This window comes from Coregonus clupeaformis, chromosome 1 (assembly GCF_020615455.1).
Source record: "Coregonus clupeaformis isolate EN_2021a chromosome 1, ASM2061545v1, whole genome shotgun sequence".
NCBI lineage: Eukaryota > Metazoa > Chordata > Actinopteri > Salmoniformes > Salmonidae > Coregonus > Coregonus clupeaformis.
In genome coordinates this window covers 75,182,987-75,200,625 of record NC_059192.1, presented here as the reverse complement: position 1 = coordinate 75,200,625, position 17,639 = coordinate 75,182,987, and the positions used below count along the sequence as shown (strand labels likewise).

At 48.0% G+C, this 17,639-nt stretch overlaps 1 protein-coding gene and 1 pseudogene across 1 annotated transcript; one reads left to right on the top strand and one right to left on the bottom strand.

Moving 5' to 3' along the window:
- Nucleotides 1-614: 614 nt before the first annotated feature.
- Nucleotides 615-12,996, top strand: LOC121577013 (annotated as a pseudogene).
- Nucleotides 12,156-17,229, bottom strand: LOC121576997 (BRICHOS domain-containing protein 5). The gene is made up of 6 exons (XM_041890672.2): nt 17,070-17,229; nt 16,684-16,815; nt 16,336-16,485; nt 16,096-16,203; nt 14,223-14,376; nt 12,156-13,599 (listed from the first exon to the last, which is right to left on the bottom strand). Exons 1-6 carry the CDS (start codon nt 17,124-17,126, stop codon nt 13,505-13,507), a joined length of 696 nt encoding a protein of 231 aa, XP_041746606.1. The 5' UTR covers nt 17,127-17,229; the 3' UTR covers nt 12,156-13,504.
- Nucleotides 17,230-17,639: the final 410 nt, after the last annotated feature.

Sequence of the window (17,639 nt, the reverse complement as noted above, 5' to 3'; positions counted from 1 at the left end):
TAAGAGGTGAAAATAGACCAAATTATTAGGGTGAGGCACATGGATCACCGTTTGGGTCTTTGCGTGTCAAAAAAGATACACGTCACATAACACTATTTGACGCGTTAAATAAGCTTTTAATTTGACACGTCAAATAACACAATTATATTATAGAATGTTGTGTGTGCTGAATGTGCATGTGCAAGCCAAGCGCCACCACTACTATCAGTGATTTTTGCTAAAAATGTGGGGCTCAAAACATGCCCTGAATGACGGGTCGCCACTGAAGGTATCTTTACTTTTACTCATGTATGACAATTGGGTACTTTTTGAACCACTGAGAGCAAATGTGGAAGACATGGCAATGGATGCCCCGCAGTCTGCATAAAGTGTTGCTCATCAGTTGAGGGATCCTGAAAGTGTAGAAGGTTGATTTTGTTGCGTTTATTGCGCAGGTGATGACTTGTACAAGTCAAACTATGAGTATGTTTTTGTTTTTTCCCCGTGTTTTTCTGCGTTAAAGTTCCCCAGTTTTCACCCCACACAGTAGGTGGCGGCATGCACCTATAACGTCTGTTTGCGGACTGCCATAATACCATAGAAGAAGACCACCACCACCAGTAGGGACTGAAGAACCTAGCCGGTACCAAATAAAGATTTGAGGCCGGAACTTAGTGTACAGTACTTGTTGTAGTGGGGATCTATTTGACGCCCTTAAGTATTTTCGGAAATAACACATGCAAGGGTATTCTTTACTGTTTTTACATAAAATGTGTCATTACTACACATCTTGAAGGTAAGATCATATATTTTTCTTGGTGCTATTTATACACGATTTGTGTGGCTGTCATCTGGACCATGCCACCAAATGGTTAGCTAACTTTCCTGTGGTCCGTCGCGCGATAGCAATACGAGTTGCCTCTCTGCGCTCTTGCACGTTAAATTGTCAATGATTTGTTTAATATACTGTAATGACCCAGCGGGCGTCATAAAGTAAAAGAGAGACGGGCACCAGGTGTACAGGCAGAACACAGGTTTATTCCTAAATGGGCTATTGTTCAGGCCACAACCCACGCCGCTAAACCTCAAACATACACAAATAGAACATGTCAAATCAAGGGTCCCGAACAGAAGAGAGAGATGAGACCGTAACCCCTATTTAATCATTCCCAAAATCCCGCGGGATTACCCATCATACCCCCAACCTTTCCATCTGTCCTGGCATATTTAACCCCTGCTAGTACCCATGAGAACGATAACACATCCATGAACACAGAACACAATACAGGGTCGTTACATAGCCCCCCTCCTTTCTAAACCCTAGCCCCTAGGGTTACAAAACAAAATCCTTAAAACGACCCGGAGGTCGCATCAGTCTCTTGTGCCTTCCCTTGACTCTCACTGGTGGACCCCCAGAACACTCATCTGCCCCAATGTCATTTCCAGCACCCCCGAAGAGGCAGCCCCCGTCCCAGGCTCAGCTTGCATTAGAGTCTCCTCGCTAGACTGTCCCCGTGTGCTCACATCAGAGTCCTCACTTCCATTCCCTACCGTTTTCCTCCCTCTGTAGGGCGCCAATCGGTCCCGGTGGACCACCACCTTCCTGCCCCGTGGGGGAACCTCCACCCGGTACGTCACCTCCCCCACTCTCTCTATCACCAGGCACGGCCCCCACCCAGGCACTGTCCAGCTTTGGGCACCGCCCCTTCTTGCGCGTGGGGTTGTGAAGCCACACGCGTTCTCCCGCTCCAAAGTGCCTCCCCCTAGCGCGTGAGTCATAGTGGCGCTTTTGGCGCATTCCTGCGTTCTCGAGTTGCTCTCTTGCGAAGGTGTGAGCCGCTTCTAACCGGTTCTGCAGTCGACGAACATAGTTCGGGCCAGGCAAAACCCCGTCGTCGTTATCAGGAGGGTGGCCAAACGTCAGTTCGGCTGGGGTGCGCAACTCACGACCTAACATTAGTAGCGCTGGGGAGCACGCAGTCGATTCCTGAACAGCCGACCTACATGCCATGAGAATAAACGGTAAGTGGGTGTCCCAATCTCTCTGGTGTTTTGAGGTAGCGATAGCCAGCTGTTGTGCTAATGTTCTGTTAAATCTTTCCACCAGCCCATCACTCTGGGGATGAAGCGGAGTAGTGCGCGTCTTCTCCGCGCCTAACCGTCTACACAACTCTGAGAACACCCGTGACTCAAAGTTTCTCCCCTGGTCGCTGTGTATAGACTGTGGCACCCCGAACCGACTGATTATTCCCCCTACCAATGCATCAGCTACTGTTTCTGCCTCCTGGTCTGGGAGAGCGTAAGCCTCTGGCCACTTGGTGAAGTAGTCCATAGCAGTTAGAATCCACCTGTTACCGCTGTCTGTGATTGGAAACGGTCCAACTATGTCTACCCCCAGTCTCTCCATGGGCTCCCCTACTGGGAATTGTTGTAGGAGGGCGTGTGACTGACCTGGAGGTCCTTTCTTAGCAGCACACTCATCGCACTGCCTGCAAAAGTCCTCCACATCCCTCCTGTGCCTGGCCCAATAGAAGCCTTTACGTACGCGCTTTAACGTTTTGGAGACCCCAAAATGCCCTGCGCCTACTCCCCGTGAAGCTGCTGTAACACGCTCCCTTGCAGCCTTTTGGGAACCACTACCTGCCACGTCATTTCTCCAGTAGCTGGCTTTTTCCACCCCCTCTGGAGCACTCCCTCAGCCACTCTAAGGACTGAGAATTTAGCCCAGAGTCCTTTGGTGACTGGTGATAGAGGGGCTACTTCCCCCATGGCGGTCGTCTTCTCTCTTCCACCCACCCCCAGCACAGGACGCAGCTCTGCGTCCTCCTCCTGGCGACGCCTCCACTCCCCGACGTCCACAGCCTCAAGCTCCCGGCACTCTGTCACCCTCAGCTGACTCACCGTGGCGGTGACTCCCTCCTCCATGCACAGTTCCCTCTCTCGCTCCACCCGTTTGGCGCAGTACCCACAGCCGTCCTCAGCACACGGGCGGCGGGACAAGGCGTCTGCATTGCTGTGGCGAAGGCCGGCCCTGTGCTCCACCTGGAAGTCGTAGGGTTGCAGCTCCTCCAACCAGCGGGCGATCTGACCCTCTGGCTCCTTGAAGGAGAGAAGCCACTGCAGGGCGGAGTGATCCGTCCGCACCACAAACGGCAGGCCCCCCAGGTAGTACTTGAAATGGCGTACTGCTGCCACGACAGCCAAAAGCTCCCTCCTTGTCACGCAGTAGCGTTTTCAGCCTTATCAAAAGTTCTGCTGTAATAAGCTACTACGTGCTCCCCGTCAGAACCACGCTGAGCCAGCACGGCCCCCAAGTCCTCATTGCTTGCATCGGTGTCCAGAATAAACGGACGGTTTGGGTCTGGTGAGGACAGGACAGGGGCCTCCACCAGGGCACGTTTGAGGGCCTCAAACGCCCGCTGGTGCTCTTCGGTCCACTGAAAGACAGTGTCCTTCTTGAGAAGGTGGTTCAAAGGAGCTGCTATCCCCGCAAACCCTTTCACAAACCTACGATAGTAGGATGCCAGACCCAGGAAGCTCTTAACCTCCTCTTTTTCCTTTGGAATTGGCCACCCCCTCACAGCCTCCACTTTGTCTGGCAACGTGCTGATACCCTCACCACCCAGCTGATGACCCAGGAACGCCAACTCTCTTTGCATGAAATGGCACTTTTCCGGGTGTAATTTTAGCCCCGCCCCGAGATCCTCTCCAGCACTCGCCTAAGTGCCCCCAGTGCCCCCTCAAACGACGTGCCATGTACCAATATGTCGTCTAGGTACACGACACACTCGTCTCTCGGAACCCCCGCCAGCACTCTGTCCATGAGCCTCTCAAAGGTGGCAGGAGCATTACAAAGCCCGAAGCACAGCACCTTGAACTGCCAATGGCCCCTATCCGTGGAGAAGGCCGTTTTTCCACGTGCCCCAGGCGAGAGGGGCACCTGCCAGTAGCCGCTGCGCAGATCAAGGGAAGAGAACCACGAGGACCCTCTGACGTGGTCTAGCGACTCATCGATCCTCGGTATGGGGTAAGAGTCTTTAATGGTGACAGAATTTAGGCCCCTGTAGTCCGCACAAAACCTAAGTTTACCCCCTTTCTTAGGCACCATGACGACCGGCGCGGACCACGGGCTATCTGATGGCTCAATGAAATCAGCCCGCAACATGTCAGCAATAGCTGTGGCTGCTGCTTCCCTCTTGGCAAGGGGAATGCGACGGGGCCGAATTTTAATGGGTTGGTTGTCCCCAGTGTCGATGTCGTGCTGAACCAGGTGCGTTTGCCCTACCTCATCTTCCCCCCAAGCGAAGCTATCTTTAAAGTCAAACAGCAGCTGCTTTAATTGTCTCTGTTGTCCCTCGTCCAGACCTTGACAGTTTTTCAGCCACACAGCCTCAACGGGCGTCGATAACTTCCTCCTTCCCCCGTCGGGCTGATGGGGTGAAGGAGCCAGTGTGTTTTGGGCTACTGGGATGCCTGTGCTTGCACCATTATGGGGAGTGAAGGTCGTTGCCGCCGGAGACAGCTGCTGGGATGGAACAACGACCAAGGGAGCAGCCGGGACGACCAGTGGAGTTTCGGCAAGCTTGGAGGAAGACGGAGGGACAGCCCTGCCCCCTGCTGGCCCTCCCGTAGGCGACATTCCCACTGTGGGCCCCCCGACAGCCTCAAAGTGCCCGAAGCTAAGTCCAACTGAGCCCCACAGTTTTTCAAAAGTCCATTCCCAGTATACAGGGGTCCTGTACCGCTGCTACCCACACCGGACACCCCACAGTTCTCCCCCCACAGTCACAGACACCCGACACTTCCCTAACATGGGGCTAGCTCCCCCGTGACAGTCCGTAGCTGGACAAAGGTCGGCTCCACCCGCACCCCAACAGGTAGTATGTCTGGTCTCACCAGGGTTACTGTAGAGCCCGTGTCGACCAGGGCCAAACATTCCACCCCCTCTACCTTGACGATGACATTGCAGAAGTCCCCAATGGTGGTACGTCCCACCACAACTACCGGACTAGGAAACACGGTGGCCGCTACACCCTGGGGAAGCAGGTCCCCACCCTCTTGCCTGCACTGCTGGGTACATCTTCTGCTTACTGTGGGTTCGGGGGCGGAGGAATGGGCCCGCGCTGCCCCCTGCGCGAGAACCCGCTGTCGTTTCCCTGTTGACTGGAGAATCTGCCACACTCCCGCTGAATGTGGCCAGTCTGGCCACAACCCCAGCAGACAATGGAAGTTGAGCTGACACTGCGATGTTGTCTGGAGCCCTTCTCAATGACAAGCGAAGCGGTCTTGACTAACCCTCCCAACTCGTCGACCCACTCTGGTTTGGTGACCCCCAGCACCCCGGCCGCCGCTGCTCTCACCTCTGGTTGACTGGCAACCTCCACTCTCACTCCCTCACCCCAGATCAGCTCCCTCTTCCTGGCTATCTCCACTGCAGCCCGCAGAGATGCTGGGTCCGACATCTGCACATGCTTACCCAGTTCGGTGGGGGAGAGCGCTCTAATGAAACTGTCCCGTGCCAGCTCGTCTTGCACCCCAATCGACATATTTGCATAAGCCCGCCTGGTCAGGCTCAGAATATCACTTGCCAACGCCTTTAATGATTCCCCCTGAAGTCTCTTTTTGTTATTCAGTTCAATCCGCAGCATGTTGGGCTGTGCATCGCTGCCGAAACGGCCCCCCAATGCCTCCACTAGCGCACCGTAGTCGCCCCTCTCGTCCGGGGCTAGCGTTAGCAGGCATTCCGACGCCTCCTCTGACAGGCTCAGGGCAAGCTGTAACCCTTTCGTCTCGTCAGACCACCTCCCGGCTCTAGCCAACAACTCGAATTGAGTGAAAAAAAACTTCCCATTTACCTTGTCCATCGAACTTTGGGAGTTTAGCCGCTACCGTGGCTAATGGCAATAGGGCGCTGCCATCTCTGTTTACATAAGGAGGTCCAGCCATTTCCGCACGCGGTGACGTCGATATCTCCGTCGCCGTGACGTCTGTTCTGGTCGAGCGGTTTGAAGGAAAACCCGCCCGTTCTGCCATCTTGCTGACTGACAATTTAACTCCCGCCATGTGGCTCTCCAGCTCTTCTACAGCCGTCATCGCCTGACCCTCCCGACCGGGTACACCCGAGCCCACAACGGCCACTTTGTCCGACTCTTCCTTAACTTTCCGCCTCGCCCGATCATCCTGACCGTAGATGCGAGTCACGCTAAAGCTAACCACGGCCTATACTGAAACAGCTAACTCGCCTAATCTCGATCTATCCCGTCGTTCGAAAGCACTTCTGACACCAATGTAATGACCCAGCGGGCGTCATAAAGTAAAAGAGAGACGGGCACCAGGTGTACAGGCAGAACACAGGTTTATTCCTAAATGGGCTATTGTTCAGGCCACAACCCACGCCGCTAAACCTCAAACATACACAAATAGAACATGTCAAATCAAGGGTCCCGAACAGAAGAGAGAGATGAGACCGTAACCCCTATTTAATCATTCCCAAAATCCCGCGGGATTACCCATCATACCCCCCAACCTTTCCATCTGTCCTGGCATATTTAACCCCTGCTAGTACCCATGAGAACGATAACACATCCATGAACACAGAACACAATACAGGGTCGTTACAATACTTTAGAAACTCATCCAAGTAAAGATGTTACTACTGTGCTGGAGAAAAACAAAATGTAGCTCTGGTTGATGCGCGATATTACTTGCGCATGGACCAGAACTAAAAAAGCTACCTAGGCTAACGTCTGGAGAGTCAGAAATACTTGTTAGCTAACGTTAAATAACAGTGATAGAAAGTTATTGTTCACTGGCATTATTGCTCTTCAATGCCTCTAATATTTGATGCTGTTTATCGCTCGTTTGACAGTGACAACATACCTGCACTCAAGCATGAACGTGAACCAGGTCCAGGGGACGGTGTGGAGTGACCCGGTGATTCTAGCCACCGCTGGATATGACCACACAGTGCGGTTCTGGCAGGCCCACAGCGGCATCTGAACCAGAACAGTCCAGCACCAGGACTCTGTATCCTTACCTTCACCTGTTTCACACAAATTCATCAAGACAGACCTTTCTTGCTGATTTAGCCTTCATTTAGTTTCTAGACCCCCAGTCGTTGTTTGTCGTAACAACTTAGAAAGTGCTCCAAGTCGCCTTCATTGGAGATATTTTTGTGAACATCCCAGTGAGCACAATACTTTGAAAATATGTATTTTGCTCAAAGGGATGTTGTTGCACAATGATTATAGCTAGCTACATTTAATAGGGTTGTTGTTGCACAATGATTATAGCTAGCTACCTTTTAATAGGGATGTTGTTGCACAATGATTATAGCTAGCTACCTTTAATTATTTTCTTAACCAAAACTTTCAGCAAGTGAACTGCCTCGAAGTTATTCCCGACAGAAGTATGATTGCAGCTGCAGGTTTGTGCAGAAATAAAATATGCAAAACCATACTCATCATAATTATCATCATCATTAACGTGGACTTGACTGTGTGTCTTGTGTTCTGTTCCTAAGGTTATCAACACATCCGTATGTATGATCTAAACTCCCAACAACCCAAACCCAGTCATAAACTATGATGGTGTCAGTAAGAACATAACATCAGTGGGCTTCCATGAGGATGGCTGCTGGATGTACACAGGAGGAGAGGACTGCATGGCTCGCATCTGGGACCAGAGGTACGGTTGATGATACTGTCTGCCTGCCTGTCTGTCTGCCTGTTATGGCATTCTCACCAAGCTGAACATTGCTCTGGTACAAGGTCAAGGAACCTGCAATGCCAGAGGATCTTTCAGGTCAATGCTCCCATCAACTGTGTGTCTTCATCCCAACCAGGTAAATCAGTGTCTCAAAAGCGATTCGATATATGCCACCACTAGAGGGTGCACTGTTACTGAGACTGTACTGTCAGCGTTGTACTGTAACTGTTGATAAACACCTAGGCTAATCCTTGCCTTCTTTAAACTCTGCTTATTGTATCTAATTGATTCTCAATCGGGCTTGTGTATTTTCCAGGCTGGGGACCAGAGCGGTGTGATCCATATCTGGGATCTGAAGACTGATCACAATGAGCAGCTTATTCCTGAACCAGATGTGTCCATCAACTCAGTCCACATCGACCCTGACGCCAGCTACATGGCAGCAGTCAATAGCTCGGTCAGTATGCTTAACAAGTTAATTATGTTATACTGGACTGTACACTCTAATACATAATATACACTGAACAAAAATATAAATGCAACATGTAAAGTGTTGGTACCATGTTTCATGAGCTGAAATAAAATATTCCAGAAATGTTCATATGTATATGCACAATGTATATGCACAAAGAGTTTATTTCTCTCAAATGTTGTGCACAATTTTGTTTACATCACTGTTAGTGAGCATGTCTCCTTTGCCAAGATAATCCGTCCACCTGACAGGTGTGGCATATCAAGAAGCTGATTAAATAGAGCTTCAATGCCATACAACACTCCTTCCGTGGCCTCTAACTGCTCTTAAACGCTAGTAAAACTAAATGCATGCTCTTCAATCGAACGCTGCTTGCACCCGCCCGCCCGACTAGAATCACTACTCTCAGCGGGTCTGACTTAGAATATGTGGACAACTACAAATACCTAGGTGTCTGGTTAGACCGTAAACTCTCCTTCCAGACTCACATTAAGCATCTCCAATCCAAAGTTCAATCTAGAATCAGCTTCCTATTTCGCAACAAAGCCTCCTTCACTCATGCTGCTAAACATGCCCTCGTAAAACTGACTATCCTACCGATCCTTGACTTCGGCGATGTCATTTACAAAATAGCCTCCAACACTCTACTCAGCAAATTGGATGTAGTCTATCACAGTGCCATCCGTTTTGTCACCAAAGCCCCATATGTGGTCCTCTGTAGCTCAGCTGGTAGAGCACGGCGCTTGTAACGCCAAGGTAGTGGGTTCGATCCCCGGGACCACCCATACACAAAAATGTATGCACGCACGACTGTAAGTCGCTTTGGATAAAAGCATCTGCTAAATGGCATATTATTATATACTACCCACCATTGTGACCTGTACGCTCTTGTTGGCTGGCCCTCACTACATATTCGTCGCCAAACCCACTGGGTCCAGGTCATCTATAAATCACTTCTAGGAAAATCCCTGCCTTATCTTAGATCATTGGTCACCATAGCAACACCCACCCATAGTATGCGCTCCAGCAGGTATATCTCACTGGTCATCCCCAAAGCCAACACCTCCTTTGGCCGCCATTCCTTCCAGTTCTTTGCTGCAATTTACTGGAACGAACTGCAAAAATCTCTGAAGCTGGAGACTCTTATCTCCCTCACTAACTTTAAGCATAAGTTGTCAGAGCAGCTTACCGATCACTGCACCTGTACACAGCCCATCTGTAATTAGCCCACCCAACTACCTCATCCCCAAATTGTTATTTATTTTGCTAATTTGCACCCCAGTATCTCCATTTGTACATCATCTTCTGCACATCTATCACTCCAGTGTTAATACTAAATTGTAATTATTTTGCACTATGGCCTATTTATTGCCTTACCTCCATAACTTACTACATTTGCACACACTGTATATAGATTTTCTATTGTGTTATTGATCGTGTACGTTTTGTTTATTCCATATGTAACTCTGTGTTGTTGTTGTTTTTTGGCCAGGTCGCAGTTGTAAATGAGAACTTGTTCTCAACTGGCTTACCTGGTTAAATAAAGGTGAAATAAATAAAATACAAATAAAAATAGCATGATCATTACACAGGTGCACCTTGTGCTGGGGACAATAAAAGGCCACTCTAAAGTGCAGTTTTGTCACACAACACAATGCTACAGACGTCTCAAGTTTTGAGGGAGCGTGCAATTGGCATGCTGACTGCAGGAATATCCACCAGAGCTGTTGCCAGAGAATGTTATGTTCATTTCTCTACCATAAACCCGCTCCAATGTCGTTGTAGAGAATTTGGCAGTACATCCAACCAGCCTGACAACCGCAGACCACGTGTAACCACACCAGCCCAGGACCTCCACATCCGGCTTCTTCACCTGCGGGATCGTCTGAGACCAGCCACCCAGACAGCTGATGAAACTGTGGGTTTGCACAACTGAAGAATTTCTGCACAAACTGTCAGAAACCGTCTCAGGGAAGCTCATCTGCATGCTCGTCGTCCTCACCAGGGTCTTGACCTGATTGCAGTTCGGCATCGTAACCAACTTCAGTGGGAAAATGCGCACCTTCGAAGGCCGCTGGCACGCTGGAGAAGTGTGCTCTTCGGATGAATCCCGGTTTCAACTGTACTGGGCAGATGGCGTTGTGTGGGCGAGCAGTTTGCTGATGTCAATGTTGTGAACAGAGTGCTGGTGGGGTTATAGTATGGGCAGGCATAAACTACGGACAATGAACACAATAGCATTTTATCGATGGCAATTTTAAATGCACAGAGATACCGTGACGAGATCCTCAGGCCCATTGTCGTGCCATTCATCCACCGCCATCTCCTCATGTTCCAGCATGATAATGCACGACCCCATGTCGCAAGGATCTGTACACAATTCCTGGAAGCTCAAAATGTCCCAGTTCTTCCATGGCCTGCAAACTCACCAGACATGTCACCCATTTAGCATGTTTGGGATGCTCTGGATCGACGTGTACGACAGCGTGTTCCAGTTCCCGCCAATATCCAGTAACTTCACACAGCCATTGAAGAGGAGTGGGACAACATTCCACAGGCCACAATCAACAGCCTGATAAACTCTATGCGAAGGAGATGTCACGCTACATGAGGCAAATGGTGGTCACACCAGATACTGACTGGTTTTCTGATCCACACCCCTACCTTTTTTCTAAAGGTATCTCTGACCCACAGATGCATATCTGTATTCCCAGTCATGTAAAATCCATAGATTAGGGCCTAATGAATTTATTTCATTTGACAGATTTTCCTTTTATATGAACTGTAACTCAGTAAAATCTTGAAATTGTTGCATGTTGTGTTTATATTTTTGTTCAGTGTAGTAATTGTGATCTCGCTCCACCTCACAGGGAAACTGTTACGTGTGGAACCTGGCAGGAGGGATAGGTGACGAGGTGACACAGCTCATCCCCAAAACCAAGATCCCCGCTCATAAGCGCTATTCCCTCCGCTGCAAATTCAGCCCTGATTCTACATGAGTGCACCACACAACACACACGTTTGAAGGAATGTGTGCATAATACAACATATACTAATCTGTAGTAGTCAGATTTGATTGCATGTCTTGTATAGTTTAGGTATGTGACTTAACTGTGTCTTTCCTCACAGGCTGCTGGCGACCTGCTCGGCAGACCAGATGTGTAAGATCTGGACAACATCTAACTTCTCTCTGATGACGGAGCTGAGTATCAAGAGTAACAACCCTGGAGAGACGTCCCGAGGCTGGATGTGAGACTGTCTTCTCTGGAGATGTCAGTGCTACATTCCTTCCTGTGTGTTGTATTATGGTAATAATACAATCATTACTAAATTAGTTGTGTATTTACACTTTATCTAGTACTGTTCCAGGAGAGCTCTGTTCCAGGAGAGCTCTGTTCCAGGAGAGCTCTGTTCCAGGAGAGCTCTGTTCCAGGAGGTTTTCACTCCAACCTTAATCTAGCACACCTGATTCTAATAATTAGCTGGTTGATAAGCTGAATCAGGTTAGTTACAACTGGGGTTTGAGCGAAAACCTACAGGAGGGTAGCTCTCCAGGAACAGGGTTGGAGAGCCCTGATCTAGAGTAAGTGATCGTTTTTGCAGTTGGAAAGGGACTGACTTCCATCCTAGTGTGGCTAGATTAAGTTAACTGACTTTGGGCAGTTCTGACGTATGCTCTAAAGGACCGATGAGTAAATGTGTGATGTATGCCTTGCAGCCTCTTCTGACAACCTGGCACGGCTGTGGTGTGTGGAGACTGGGGAGATTAAGAGGGAGTACAGCGGCCATCAGAAGGCTGTGGTGGGTCTGGTCTTCAACGACAGCGTGCTGGGCTGATGAGAAGGAGCTACTCTACAGCGAAGCTCTATGACTAGATAAATATCCACACAGCTGTCTGTCTCACAGCGAAGCTCTGTGACTGTAGATAAATATCCACACAGCTGTCTGTCTCACAGCGAAGCTCTGTGACTGTAGATAAATATCTACCTGTCTGTGTCTGTCTCACAGCGAAGCTCTGTGACTGTAGCTCAATATCCACCTGTCTCTGTATGTCTCACAGCAAAGCTCTGTGACTGTAGATAGATATCCACACTGCTGTCTGTCTCACAGCGAAGCTCTGTGACTATAGATAAATATCCACCTGTCTGTCTGTGTCTCACAGCTTCTGCTTGCACAAAAGCTTTTGATGATTTGTTCTGAGAAAGGGGAGGGGCTGTTTTTACATTCCAACAGTCTGGGGATACAGAGAGCGAGTGCTATGGCCTTGTTTGTCTTATAGCTTGGGCGAGGAGTTTCCTTACCTGGACAAATGATGGGCCATAGCTAGATTCATGTATTTAAGTTCAATAACTTAATCAAAGGTGAAAGGTCTCAAAAGTGTAGTCTTTGAAAAAGAGAACTGCATCCCACGTTTGACTGTTCAGGATATAAGAGGACTGCATCCCACCTGTGACTGTTCAGGATATAAGAGGACTGCATCCCACCTGTGACTGTACAGGATATAAGAGGACTGCATCCCACCTGTGACTGTACAGGATATAAGAGGACTGCATCCCACCTGTGACTGTACAGGATATAAGAGGACTCTATCCCATGTGTGACTACAGGATATAAGAGGACTGTATCCCATGTGTGACTGTACAGGATATAAGAGGAGTGCATCCCACCTGTGACTGTACAGGATATAAGAGGACTGCATCCCATGTGTGACTGTACAGGATATAAGAGGACTGCATCCCATGTGTGACTGTAGAGGATATGATGAATTCCAGTAACAAACATTTACTGTGTGGTGCTTTTGTCTTGATACTCTGTTAATACATCATACCTGGAACTAACAAAGGAGGCTTTGTTTCTTTAATGTGAAACGTTAGCATCTTTCTATTTCCTTTCTTTTTAGTACCCTAAAAAATTTAGTTTACACAACAGTTGTTTATTGGAGGGATCAAGTCATTAAGACATTCCAGCAAACAGGAATGGTTACACACATGATGACTCATCTGCAGTGAGTTACAGTACAAGCACAAAAAACGGAAAACTCTGCCACAAGGGAATGTATTAAACATTAAGGAAAGGTGACGAGGGTAGTCTGCAGATAAACTTGACAGCTTGTTACTGTTGCTTCTCTCTCAGAAGGGAAAGGACTGGAGCGGAAGCATAGAAGGGACTAAGGTGGCAGCAGCAGGGGCTGCAGTATTGAGAGTGAACGCCGTCTCCTGTTCCCCGGTTTTATTCAGTGTTTTTTGGAGCCGGCGACGCTCCGGTGGCTTAGCAGGGATGAGGAGGAGCACTTTGTTTCCCTGATCAGCGCTGGAATGTTCTGCCTGAGAGAGGATGGATGGCAGGTCACTCCGGCAGGTAGTAGAAGCAGACAGACACACAGATGTTACTAGGGAAGCAGATGTCTATACAGAAGTAGACCAGACGCTGTTTACCTGGACCTTCAGAGAGCGAGAGAGAGGGGAGAGGGTCTGTTAGTGAACAGGCAGTTTGCTAGAAAAGACCAACAAAACCCCAATGTATGCAAGTCATAACTACCGCCTGCTAATGGATTCAGAGTAGCAAATTCATCCTCTTAAATAGTTGGCTATCAGTGCTCTCTGCTATAGTAAGAGTTAGATACTGTATTAGTGAGCTACCTGCTATAGTTAGCTAGCAGTTGGCATAGCAGTGAGTTCAGCCTAAAGGTTGTGTTCCTTATTTACTGCTGCGTCACTGTAAAGGTCACACATCAACGTAGTTTATGATTATGTTTCTCACGCTGCTCTATTCTGGAAAGATCTGCCAACACACAGACAGGGAGCAAGGAGCTGTTCTATTCTGGAAAGATCTGCCAACACACAGACAGGGAGCAAGGAACTTGTTTAACAAAAGGGCCCATGGTCTTTGCTTTGTATTAATTATGACTATTGACTTATACCAGAATTGAATAAAATTTGATCCACTTTAAAATAAAACGCTTCACAGTTTCATCTTTAATGCTTATGTCATTGTATAAATGCCAAGGCAAGTGAATGTGTATTTAGCATGTAGCTAATGATGTGAAAAAGGGTGGTAGTCTCACCGTCTTGTCTCCTGGTCCAGTGGATGGAGCTGTGTTGACACAGGGCCTGTAGAGGCTCCTCCAGGGTGGACATGTCCACTTTACTGCCCCCCATCACCCCCAGAAACTCTGTATGTCTCTGGGTCTCATTCCCCAACAACACCAACAGGCTCTCCTGGCAGGAGATGAACACATTTGTAATTGTAGGAACACATTATTATTATTGAGAATGAGAAAAAGCAACATGTACACCAGAGGAGTTATGATTGCACTGCTTGTGAAGTCACCTCAATGGTTTTTCAAATGACAAATAAGTAACAACAAATAAAAATGGTGTAAATTAAGATAGATTAGATATAACAATAGATTAGATGTAAGGATAGAATAGTTAAAAAGAGCTTTGGCAGACAAACTCAAGCTGCCATTATAATGCAGTATCTTTATTAGATCACTTCAGTGGTCTTTGCCAGGTTATATGCTCAACCCTGCATCATTCTGTCTCAGCTCTGGTCTCTCATTTGGCACAAAGGCCATTTAGTAATTGCACCATTTACACTATTGATGAGTCCGAAAGGGACCACTTAAAGTGCCGTTATGCCTGAGGGAACCTTCTAACAACCTGTTTCCCTCCACTCTAAAGAGCATTTTGCTGCAGAACAGAGAGATTGACCTCAGAAAGGCCCAGCCTTTCTATGTGGATGAAGTCTATCCAGTAAATCAGACGCTGAATGACCACAACCAGTGGTTCTGATGCTCAAGTCTAGTTCTATGAGACACTTGATACCATGCGAGTCAGAACTCAGACACAAACGACTGTTTCTATCAGATAGTATGAGAAAAGACAAACACTTAGGATTTTGGCATATTTCTCTTTTGAGCCAGCTATTCTATGTATGTAACTAAAGTCTATACAACCAATGAATGATTGAATGAGTCCAGCTGCACAGTGGCCCTTCACTATGAGTTAATTAACTAATGACATGAGAAGCTTCATCATACACAAGCTCTTGTGAATAAATGAATTAGCCTAGGCCTAAATTAGATAACCATAATGCAATCTGATATGAGCAAGTAATCATCTCATTAAGTAAAATAACTAATAAATAGCCAGCAAGGACACATCTAGATGTCATCATGGCCCTGTAGATACACAGTACCACAGCATAAAAGCAACCCATCCAATTCTGTAATGACCATTGACATTGACCACACATAACCAAAAAGCACACCTCATTAAAAGACGTCCACTGTCAGACTGGCCCTTCCCTCGCTAACCAACCATAGTCTCTCCTATTTCTCCAGCACAGCGAAGCCTTAACAAACCCAGGAGTCCCCAGACAGAGTGGCCATTGTGCAGGTCTGAGCCTCACTGCTGTCCCAACCTGTAAGGGGATCCAGGGGAGAGAGGGGGCTAGGAGGATCAGATGCCCTGAGGAATTCAGTCCTGGAGAGACTCACTACAATATAAGCATGTAAGGCCCTGTTGGGTCTATTGCCTCCCCTCCCCCTCTCTCTCTGGACTGGGAGAGGAGAGGGATGCCAAAATCAACACCCCTAAATCCATTAGGGTCTGGCTGGGCATGGAGAGGGAAACAGAGGTGGCACTAAGCTATGAGTCCCTTCCAATGATCCACCACTGCTGCCAATTCACACATTAGCAGTAACAGTGACTCACCTCAGCTTCAATAAAACAAAGGTTGGTTCTGTGTTTTAGGTGTTTTTGAGAGTGGCTGACACAGTAGTTTGTTTCGGCATACCCTTTAGTTGTTGCCATGCCAATTTAAGTCCCAAGAGGACATATTTCCTCTGCATGGTAACTGAGACTCATATGACGTGAAATCCAAAGTAGTATGTTTCATACGCTGTTATAAATTGAAAGAGTGACCATCTTTACCTGTTGCGTTGATTGCTGGAGGAAGGAGTGCACATTTTCATAATCTGATCTCTCCATTTTACGCAGGAAGCAAGTATCCTGGTTCTCAGGCTTGTAACATATCAAACCCTGCACAAACGTGAGTCAGTTCAGTGAAGTGTTGTTGAAAACCGAAACAAGAAACAGCCATACAAATAGAAAGGTCACTGCAGCTAGTCTCAGTTCAATATACTTTCGAAACAAAAAGAAAAGTCTTCCTACATGTTTGACATCAAAGAGCACGGTGGAGGTGTGGTTGGCCTGTGAGGTCACAGAATAGGTCACCAGGTTGTTGTGCTTGTCCACCAATGCTGATCGGTTGATCAGGGTTCCAGTCTGATCCGGAACTGTGATTCTGACAACCTGTAAAGACTACAGTAGAGGGATAGGTTTACTCAATGTAAACTCACTATCAACATTGTGATTGTGCAAGTGTGAGCGAATAGTTTGTCCATCAACTAGAGTCGTGTGCTTCTATGTTTGATTGGGCTACAGCAACTCATAGTTTAAATGCCAGTTACAAAGCACCGCGTTCCGTCAGATGAATCAGATGTGAGTTGTGTCTCCTACCTCTGCGTCGGTCTGTCTGAGCCATAGATGCCCCGTGACGCTGAGGGCGATGATGCCGAGGAGGAGAGTGGCACTGAGAGTCACCCAGAATGCCTTGTGTGAGAACCGGCGGGACACTGCTGGACCCTCGTCCTGAGGAGAGGAGACCATTCACAACGACAGCTTATCACAATCTACATAGTCATTCTCGCCTGGGTGGGTGTCTGACTGTTTCTCAAATTCAACAATATTGTTGACTTCAACAACACATTTGCTACAGCGGAAATGACAACACCTATACTCTCTATGAGTACAGCACAAATAACATCACCACAACTAAAGAATCCTAATTTCGCCACAGATCATTTAAAGCACCACTGAGAGGTACAGATGAATCCCACTCCTACCATGCATTGTGAGTCCTCCAACCTGCCCGTTTCTGAGCGTTTCCAGCACCTCACCATCCTGCGTACCGTGACTTCTCCTCTCTCACTCTCACTTCACCCTTCTCTCAGCTATCTGCATCGAGCTGTGGTCATGACCAGCACTGAGACACTCAGCGATACACCTGGCCAACTTCTCTCTCTCCAGACCTCCCTCCCTCCGCCCGCACACAGACGCACATGGGTGACAGGCCTACCCTCACCCCAGACAATGGACAAAGGGGTGAGACAAACTCACCTCTGTGGACAGGCTCTGTCATCAGCCAGGGCAGGGTGATATGAGGAACGGACTGAAGGACCGTCCAGTCGATGAAAGGCCAAGGTGACTTTAAGAGCTGCCGTGTTAATAACACCAAGGTCCAGCGCAGCCCGCTGTGTTGAAGTGAGGCTTTGATTTTGGAAAAAGTATGTGTTTATTTATTTTTTATCAGTGTTTGATTGACTTGAGTGAATACTGTTGTCAAGGACAGAGGATGATAATTTGATTATTGTATTGGCAGAACAGACAATGTTTTTAATGTATTATAGACACTA

Coding starts and splice junctions, on each gene's coding strand:
- LOC121576997 (XM_041890672.2), bottom strand. CDS start 17,126: ATGGTGAGGTGCTGGAAACGCTCAGAAACGGGCAGGTTGGAGGACTCA. Junction 16,486..16,683: donor TCAGACAGACCGACGCAGAG/GTAGGAGACACA, acceptor CCTCTACTGTAG/TCTTTACAGGTTGTCAGAAT. Junction 14,377..16,095: donor TCCAGCAATCAACGCAACAG/GTAAAGATGGTC, acceptor ATCTCCTGCCAG/GAGAGCCTGTTGGTGTTGTT.